We start from the raw sequence: 10,000 nt of genomic DNA on the forward strand, positions 1-10,000 counted from the left end.
ACGAAACTTCCGTGACGAATTTCTGTTAAACAGACAAAACAAAATTAACATTTCTGTGAAATTTCACAATTAACATTTCAAGGTAAGTATCAATAGACACATAAAAAAAAGCATAGGCAAACTAAACAGGTGTATATAGTCGTTGATAATTATAACTGAGTTGCTCATTTTCTTGAAAACTATCCAATGTTAAGTATGATAAAAACACGAGCAAACAAAAAATGTGGCTATGATACTTAAACGGCATAAATATACAGAATGACTAGACTAGAGCATTGATTACATGTGAATGGTCATCGTTGTTTGAATAACTTGAAGTCTTGCAGCAACAAAATATTTATATTCACTGATTGAGTATGATTTTTTTTTTTTTTTTTTAAGTTGGTAATACAGTGTGGTTGACATTTGTTTCAGAAAATATTTTCGGTGATGCATTAATTAACCAAGCAAACCTAATTATACATTGATCGCACAGCTGCTGTACGAGTGTCAATTAATGTTAGGAAAACTTTAAACGTTTGTCTTTGTTGCGTCACCAGCTGTGTGCAATAATAATAATAATAATAATAATAATAATGGATACTTATATAGCACACTATCCAGAAATCTGCTCTAGGTGCTTTACAAAAACGCTTTGTTAACATAAAACATTACATCTATGTTACATACACACACCAAAATATGACTACACACACACACACACACACACACACACACACACACACACACACACACACACATGAGTGACCGTGCACTGAATAATAGTAAATGGATGATGATACAATACTTTGATTTATGTTACGTAAATCAATTCAATTAAGTACTATTCATTCTTTTGTTAGAATATCCATTATATATATATATATATATATATATATATATATAGAGAGAGAGAGAGAGAGAGAGAGAGAGAGATTATGGATATTCTAACAAAATGTGTAATGATACTAATACTGATACTATTACTACTACTACTACTACTACTACTACTACTACTACTACTAACCATGTTTTATATGTTACGTTTTAGACTATATTACATCACTTAATGTATAACAATACTAATACTAATACTGATATTACTGCTACTACTACTACTACTACTACTGATAATAATAATAATAATAATAATAATAATAATAATCCCAGACACGCGCTAAATAAATACACAATCGTGTGTCGCTCCAGTCAGTTTTAAACCAGTCGTTTCGATGGCACGTATGAATATTGCATAGACAGAATTAATGTGGAACGTTGTGTCGCTCAGAGTAACATTTTGAACCAATCCATTCTCACCAAACATTCAACAAGAAAACGCAAACAAATACGGTAACGAATCCTAAATGTGGAATTAAAAATATATATATATATATATATATGGACGATGAAAATGGACGCCAACAACCAATGAACGATTCCTTTACGTTCCAGGTTCATCGAACCGCTTCTTTCCCTCCAATCAGCCTCCTGGAGCAGGGTGACGTCATAGCCACCACTACTACAACTAAGCCGTCACCATGATGATGATGACCGATTACCGCAGCTGTCGCTACGATCACAACGCCTCCGTCTTCGGCGGCAGCGCGGGTCCCGCCGCTGCTTCTCTCAACGGCGTCGGTGGCGGTCCCTACAACACTAACACCGACTTCGGGGATCCGAGGAGTCTGATGGACATCTCCTACTCACACCCCACCCCTCAGGACATTTTCGGGCCCCACCCTGGCAATCCTTACCCCCGGGGTCTTCCTAGGCAGTACGGGGAGATGTACGGGTATTCGGCGAACCCCTTCGGTTCCCAGCACTACTTCCCCGCCGCCGACCAGCATCATCCCCCGGCGGCCTCTCTAGACTACCGTTCCCGCGCGGCTGCGGCTGTGGCTGTGGCAGCAGGAGCGACAGCCTCTTCCTCCGCTGCCTCCGCCTCCTCCTCCTCTTCTTCTTCTTCTTCCTCCTCCTCGTCATCTGGTTCTTCCTCTTCTTCTTCTTCTTCTTCGTCTTCCATGAACACGTCTTCCTCCAGCTCGGCCACTGCCACCACCAACGGTGACAAAGACAATCACTTCCTGTCGCCCAGCAAAGACGAGAGGGGCGCCGGGAAAAGTTGCGGCGGCGACGAGGACACCAACAACAACGTCAACAACAACAACAACAACAATAACACCAACAACACCAAATCTCACCTTCACAGCCACACCGGCGCTAACCACCACCACCACCAACACCACCACCACCAACGAATCGCCACCGACAAAGCCTCGTTAGCGGAAGGGAGGAGTTCTCCCCCTTCAAACTGCAAACCCTGCCCCCCTCTGGCCCCCTCCTCCTCCTCCTCCTCCTCCCCTCCCCCTCCCCCGGGGGGTCTCCACCAACACCCAGGTTACGGGGACGGGGGTCACCATCACCACCACGGCCTGGGCTCCAACGTCTCCGCCGACGACCACAGCGACGACGCCTACGACAAGGACACGGGCTCCATCGCTTCCGAGGACGACTCCGAGGAGCACGTCCCACACGTGCTGGCCCCAGGCTACCACGGCCCCAACCGCCGCTGCCTGTTGTGGGCCTGCAAAGCCTGCAAGCGCAAGACCGTGGCCGTGGACCGTCGGAAGGCAGCCACGCTGCGAGAGCGCCGACGCCTGAAGCGAGTCAACGAAGCCTTCGAGACCCTCAAGAGGCGGACGTGTCCCAACCCCAACCAGCGGCTGCCCAAGGTGGAGATCTTGCGCAATGCCATCGAGTACATCGAGAGTCTGGAGGAGCTGCTGCACGGATCACGTGTCGCGGCGCGTGGCGACCACGAGGGAGGACCCGTATGTGCCACGGACGGCAACTCTTCCAGTGGCGGGTCCGACTACATGGTGAGTGAGTGAGAGAGGGAGGGAGGGAGGGAGGGAGGGAGGGACGGCGGGTGGGAGGGGGTGAGTGGAGGAGTGTTCCCTGCTGGGGGGAGTTTTCGTTCGTTCGTTCGTTCGTGTGGTGGAGGCCGCCCCTATGTGCGTGTGAGTGTGTGTGTGTGTGTGTGTGTGTGTGTGTGTTTATTTGCTTTTTTTTCCCCCCATGTTATCCGTGTTTTTCTGTTTGGTTTTTTGTTGTTGTTTTTTTGTTCATCTGATTATTTATGTATTCTTTTTTTCTATTTGTATGTTGATTTTGTTTATACATAAATTTAAAAATGTTTCCTTCATGCACTTTTTTTTTTCTTTTCCTTTCTTCTCTTAAGGACTAACAAAGCGCGTTGGGTTAGGCTGGTCGGTTCGTTGATTTGGTTGTCTAGTTTGCTCGTGTTGGAGGTGCTGGGTGGATTGGATTAGTTATAGTTATAGTTGGTTTTGCTGGGTTACGTCGTTCGTTGGTTTGGTCGTTTCGTGTGAATCAGAATCAGAATCAGAATCTGAATCAATTTTAATGTTAATTAAACCCGAACAAAGTTTATAAGACACGCATGTAAATTTACGTGAAACCAAGCACAAAAAAAAAAGCAAAAACAAAATAACAGATAAATATTGAACAAGAGATTGAATCACTCCTACATGCTATAACGGTTTTTTGTTTGTTTGGTTGGTTGGTTGGTTGGTTGGTTGGTTTTTTGTAGCAGTTACTGACAAATTTTCCAAACAGTCTGTTTGGTTGTGCTTGTGGTTGGTTGGTTGGTTGTGTGTTTGGTTTGTTGATTAGTTGCTTCAATTTTGCTGCTTTTTCTTCTTCTTCTTCTTCTTCTTCTTCTTCTTCTTCTTCTTCAAACGAGACTGGACAACTTGCAATAGACTAGGGGAAGATTGTGGGCGATTTGCTGCCTGATTAGGGCTGGATTGGCTAGGTTTGCTTTGCTATGTTTGATATTCTAGTGTAAAAAAGAAAAAAGAAAAAGAAAACCTCTGCGTTTGCGATTCAGTGTGTGCGTGTGTGGGTGTGTGGGTATGTGAGTGTGTGTGTCACGGTATGTGTGTGTGGGGGGTGGGGGGGTGCGGTGTCACGGTATGTGTGTGTGTGTGTGTGTGTGTGTGTGTGTGTGTGTGTGTGTGTGTGTGTGTGTGTGTGTCAGAAGTCTGTTTTAGATTAAATATTATCTGCAATGTAATTACGTATTTTTGATAAAGATGAAAACCACACTACGTGAACCAAACAGCAGTTACAAAACACTCACACCACCGACCTCCGGAGGTCAGTCAGGCCCGAGGCATAAGGCTACTTACAACAAGACAGACAGTCAGACACACAGACAGACACACAGACACACAGACACACAGACAGGAGTGATGGCCTAGAGGTAACGCGTCCGCTTAGGAAGCGAGAGAATCTGAGCGCACTGGTTCGAATCACGGCTCAGCCGCCGATATTTTCTCCCCCTCAACTAGACCTTGAGTGGTGGTCTGGACGCTAGTCATTCGGATGAGACGATAAACCGAGGTCCCGTGTGCAGCATGCACTTAGCGCACGTAAAAGCGCACCCACGGCAACAAAAGGGTTGTTCCTGGCAAAATTCTGTATAAAAAAAAAAAATCCACTTCGATAGGAAAAACAAATAAAACTGCACACAGAAAAAAAAAAAAAACCCCAAAAATGGGTGGCGCTCTAGTGGAGCGACGCGCTCTCCGTGGAGAGAGCAGCCCGAATTTCACACAGAGAAATCTGTTGTGATAAAAAGAAATGCAAACACAAACACAAAGACAGGCATACTTTCTGTCTCTCACTTTGCTACTTACACTACTACATACACACCGATCCGAATAGGGGGTCCCCAGTGCAATCTAATGCAGGGCTTTCCCCCCCCCCCCCCCCCCCCCTGTCTTTCGTTCTTTTTCCTCCTGGGTACGTTTCGCACGTGCTGGGTTATCAGCCACGTCATCTTCTACCGCTGTCACCTCCATACCCTGGCATCCCCCCCCCCTCGCCTTCCTACCCCCGCCCCGCCCCCTCATCCCACCTCCCTACTCCCTCCCTCTCTCCGACCCCCACCCGTACACACCCACACCTGAGCCCTGTCCCTCGATCTTTACCGGATGGGTGGGTGGGTGGGGTTGGGGGTAGGGGATAGGGGTGGTGGAGAGTGGGAAGAGGTGTGATGTGTGTGTGTGTGTGTGTGTGTGTGTGTGCTGTTTTTGTTGTTGTTTGTGTGAGTATAAAATACTATGTGTGTGTGCGCGTGCGTGTTGGGGATTAGGTTCGTTTAATTGTGTATGTGAAAGGATTTGAAATGACGGGAAAGAGAGAGAGAGAGAGAGAGAGAGAGAGAGAGAGAGAGAGAGAGAGAGTGAGCGAAAGAAAACAAGAGAGAAAGACAGAGGAGGAAAGGCTGAGAGAGCAACACACAGAGAGAGAAGAGAGACACAGAGAGGCAGAGAGAGAGAGTATTGAAAAGCACACTTAGAATGTGTCTTTGTTGTTTGTTCTTTTGTTTTTGTTTTACGAAGAATAAAGCCCCACACATGTGCACAAGCGTGCATCTATGAGTTTTCTCCCTTTTCTCCTTCAGCCCCTAACTTCTACCTCCTTTATGGAATAAAAAAAAAAAAATACAAAAAAACATCAATTATCTTCACTTTATCCTTCTCCAAAGCACCAACGTTTTAGCTTTATTCGTCGTTAGAAAATAATAACCAAAGATGCAATTTTCCGCTAGCTGGGTTTTTTTTGTTTGTTTGTTTGTTTGTTTGTTTGTTTTTATTAACAAATAGTAAAGAGTGGTAACTCTCTCCACACACAAGGTACATAACTTCAAGCCAATGCTGCTTACGCTACCAATTGTTTGTTTGTTTGTTGTTGTTTTTTCAGTTTGTTTATTTTTTTGTCACAAGAACTGAAAAGCATTAGTTGGGCACTAAGTGAGGCAGAGAGAAAAGAGAGAAAAAAATATTAAACGACAATAAAATAAAATAAAATAAATAAACAAACACAACACAAAACCAGATTCAAAACTCTCTTTCTCGGTGTGACAAAGGGCATACACTGTTTAAGAAGCCACGCTTGTAATCATACTAATAAAAAAAAGAGTTAAGTCTGTATTGGATGTATACATTATGTACAATGCTGTATCTCTTGTAACGTATAATTATCACTTTGTTTTCTTCTTCTTCAGTTTCTTTTCGCAGTCCTCAAAACGTTTGTCTTACGTGTGTCTTGATCAAACCTTTGGTCCGGCCATTGTAAATTATCATGAGTACGATTACCAAATGCACGTTTCTTTGGGTTTTTTTTGTATTAGTTACTTGAAACAGGTAACATTTCCATGTGCCCCAAAGGGCTTTTCTGAAATAATCACGCATTGTCTTGTCTTGTCTTGTCTTGTCTTGTCCTGAAACTTATGACTTGCCTGGAAAAGTTTATGGATATTTCTGTGTTTAGCCGGAGAAATACGTAAACTAATCATAACTTCGAAAAATCTCTGTTAATAAAACGTTTATCGTTTGTTCGGGATACTTCAGGACTTTGCTGTGCTCGTTGAAAGATTCTGATTCGTGTGGATGAATATAAGTCAGTCGTTCAGGAATTACCATCCGAGAGTTTCCTCCCTTGCTTCCCCCCCCCCCCTCTTTTTTCTTCTTCTTCCTCCTATTCACTTTCTGATTCTTTCTTCCTATCTTATAGTCTTCTTGTCTTCCTTTTACTCTTTTTACTTCCTCTTTTACGTCATCATTTTCAAAAACCTTTTTTTTTTTTTCAAAGAGAATTTCATAGCCGCTTTTCATACCACACCACATATACCAAAAACTCCAAAGCCTCTTCACACACACACACACACACACACACACACTCTCTCTCTCTCTCTCTCTCTCTCTCTCTCTCTGTCTCTCTCTCTCTCTGATCACAGTACCCACCCTGCCACATGGACATTTTAATTAAGCTGATGACAAAGTACCAAAGTTTCGCTTATCCCTTGGTAGTTTATTTTGCTTCAATTATGTTTATATTTTCTGTTCAATTCTATCTGTTTTGCACCATTTTTATTCTGATTTGTACCTACTATGTCACTGGAGCTTTGCAGCTAATGACATTCAACATTTCAGTATTCTCTCTCTCTCTCTCTCTCTCTCTCTCTCTCTCTCTCTCTCTCACACACACACACACACACACACACACACACACACACACACACACACACACACACACACACACACACACACACACACACACACACACACACACACACACACACACACACACACCATTTATAAAAAAATAAAAAGTATTTAACAAACAAAAAAAAGGCTGCAACTGCAACCAGAGTCTGGGACATCCCCCCCAACCCATCCACCCCCCAACCCCACCCGATTCCCCCATCCCAATTTCTTTTCTGGAACCAAAGAACTTCTCCCTGACATTACTGGAACTCGCCAGTGCCGGTCAAGACCGCCAGAGTGTTGATGTTGGCAGTTCCATGAAGGTCTCCCTCGCCTGCAGAATGGAGGGTGGGTGGGGGTGGGGTTGAGCGGAGGTGGGGGTGGGAAGCATGAAGTCATTTGACTGGGGTGAGGGTTTCCCACGAGGGCTGCTGCCCCTCCCCCCCCCCCCCCCCGCGCCCCCCCCCCTCTCCCCCCTCCCACCCCCCACGCCCCCAACCTTTTTTTTTTTTTTTTTTTTTTTTTGGTACCTTTCTTTAAAGCGTGTCCGGTTTCCGCAGATTGTCTTCGGTGCAGACCGTAATCATTACCACCCCACCCCACCATATCTCCACCCCCAGGGCAATTTTACTACTCAACATGACGAATGATGTGTAAAGCAAACAAAACCAAACCAAACCAAACAAAGGAAAGAATCGTGGGTTATAATGTGTGTGTGTGTGTGTGTGTGTGTGTGTGTGTGTGTGTGTGTGTGTGTGTGTGTGTGTGTGTGTGTGTGCAATGGTGATTAAGCGGATGTCTGTTGTTTCGCTATTTTGCAACGGTAGCCGAATTAATGGATTCTAACTTCTATTGTTATAAAACACACACACAAAAAAAAAAGAAAGAAAAAGAAAAAAAGATAAAGACTATTAAACCTGGGGATTTAATTGTATTATATTGTATTGTATTACTCTTTTTTGTCACAACAGATTTCTCTGTGTGAAATTCGGGCTGCTCTCCCCAGGGAGAGCGAGAGCGCGTCGCTACACTGAAAGCGCCACCCATTCTTCTGTGTATTTCTTTTTTCCTGCCTGCAGTTGTTTTTTGTGGGGATTTTTTTTCTTGTTTGTTTGTTTGTTTTCCAGTCGAAGTGGATTATTCTACAGAACTTTGCCAAGGACAACCCTTTTGTTGCCGTGTTTTTTTGTTGTTGTTTTTTTGTGTGTTTTTGTTTTTGTTTGTTTGTTTGTTTTTGTTTTTTGCGTGCGCTAAAGTGAATGCTGCACACAGGACCTCGGTTTATCGTCTCATCCGAATGACTAGCGTCCACACCACACAACCCAAAGGTCTAGTGGCGAAGGAAAAGAGAAAATGAGACAGACAGACTAGACATACATACAGTCAGAGACAGAGCGACAGAAAGACAGAGACAGAAAGACTGACCGAGAGATAGGGTCGAAGAGACACAGAGAGACAAAAATAAACAACAACAAAAACTCAGAAAAATATACCACTCATAGTCATGATAAATATTTTTTTCATGACTCACAAGACCAAACAACAACCACAAACACCACCACCACCACCACTACAACAGCAGCAACAACAACAACTACTACAAACACCACCACTACAACAACAGCAACAACAACAACCACAAACACCACCACCACTACAACAACGACAACAACAACCACAAACACCACCACCACCACAACAACAACCACAATCACCACCACCACCACTACAACAGCAACAGCAACAACAGCAACAACAACAACATCAACAAAACTCCGGGGACAAAAATGGTAGACGTGGGGGTGGTCGGTGTTGGGGCTGATATTGGGGTGTGGAGGCTAGGGGGGTGAGGGAGGGGAGGCCGGGAAGTTAAAGGCTTACACCGCCCGGTCAGTGGCCATTGACATGGAATGGTGCCCTCGGCCGCAGGTCTGGTTCCTATGCAGTGTCCCGTTTCCGGGGGTGGTGGTGTTGGTTGGTATGATGGACGCACAATTCCACGCTTCGCTTAAAGTGTCAACACGCTCTCTTTCATGTGCGGCTAATTCGGCTGTGGCTGTGGCGCGACATTGTATCTCTTACTCTCTGTCTCTCTCTCTCTGTGTGTTTGTGTCTGTCCAGTCTGCGTCTCTCTGTGTCTGTGTCTGTTTGTGTCTTTGTCTGTCTGTCTGTCCGTCTGTTTCTGTCTGTCTGTCTCTGTCTCTGTCTCTGTCTCTGTCTCTGTGTCTGTCCGTCTGTGTCTGTGTCTGTCTGTGTCTGTGCGTCTGTGTCTGTGTCTCTCTGTCTCTATTTCTCTCTTTCTGTCTGTCCATCTCTCTCTCTCTCTCTCTCTCTCTCTCTCTCTCTCTCTCACACTCACTCTCTGTATCTCTCTCTGTCCCATTTGTCTTTCTGTTTGTCTGTCTATCTGTCTGTCCGTCTGTCTGTCTCCCTCACTCTCTCTCTCTCTCTGTTTGTCCCTGTCTCTCTGCCTGTCTCTCTGTCTGTCTGTCTGTATGTGACTCAGCCCGTCTCTACCCCCCACCCTCCCCCATCCTTCCCTCTCTCTCTCTCTCTCTGTCTGTCTGCCTGTCTCTCTGTTTCTGTGTGTGTGTGCCTGTGTGTCTATCTCTGTCTCTGTTTGTCTGTCTGCGTGTCTGTCTGTCTCTGTCTCTGTCTATCTCGGATTTTCTTTGTGTCTCTGTCTCTCTCTATCTCTCCCCGCCCCCCACCCCCACCCCCAACCCCCCTCTCCAACCCTCACGCTCTCTCTGTGACTCTTTCGATCACCCCCCCCCCTCTCTCTCTGTCTGTATGTCTGTCTCCCTCTCCCTGTCTTTGTCTGTCTGTCTGTCTGCCTGCCTGCCTGTCTGTCTGTCTGTCTCTCTCTCTCCTCTTCTCTCGTTCTCACGCTCTCTAGGCAGTGTGGAAGGAGTTGAAAAAGTACAGGGGGAAGTTAGACA

At 45.1% G+C, this 10,000-nt stretch overlaps 1 protein-coding gene across 1 annotated transcript in view; it reads left to right on the forward strand.

Annotated features, from left to right (window-relative positions):
* LOC143298138 (uncharacterized) overlaps window positions 1-10,000 on the forward strand; it is a 100,990-nt gene that overhangs the window by 15,611 nt on the left and 75,379 nt on the right. The window contains exon 2 of the mRNA XM_076610864.1: window positions 1,432-2,858. Within this exon, the coding sequence (XP_076466979.1) occupies window positions 1,518-2,858 (1,341 nt within the window). The 5' untranslated portion in view covers window positions 1,432-1,517. The remainder of the gene's footprint in view (window positions 1-1,431; window positions 2,859-10,000) is intronic.

This window comes from Babylonia areolata, chromosome 23, assembly GCF_041734735.1.
Source record: "Babylonia areolata isolate BAREFJ2019XMU chromosome 23, ASM4173473v1, whole genome shotgun sequence".
NCBI lineage: Eukaryota > Metazoa > Mollusca > Gastropoda > Neogastropoda > Buccinidae > Babylonia > Babylonia areolata.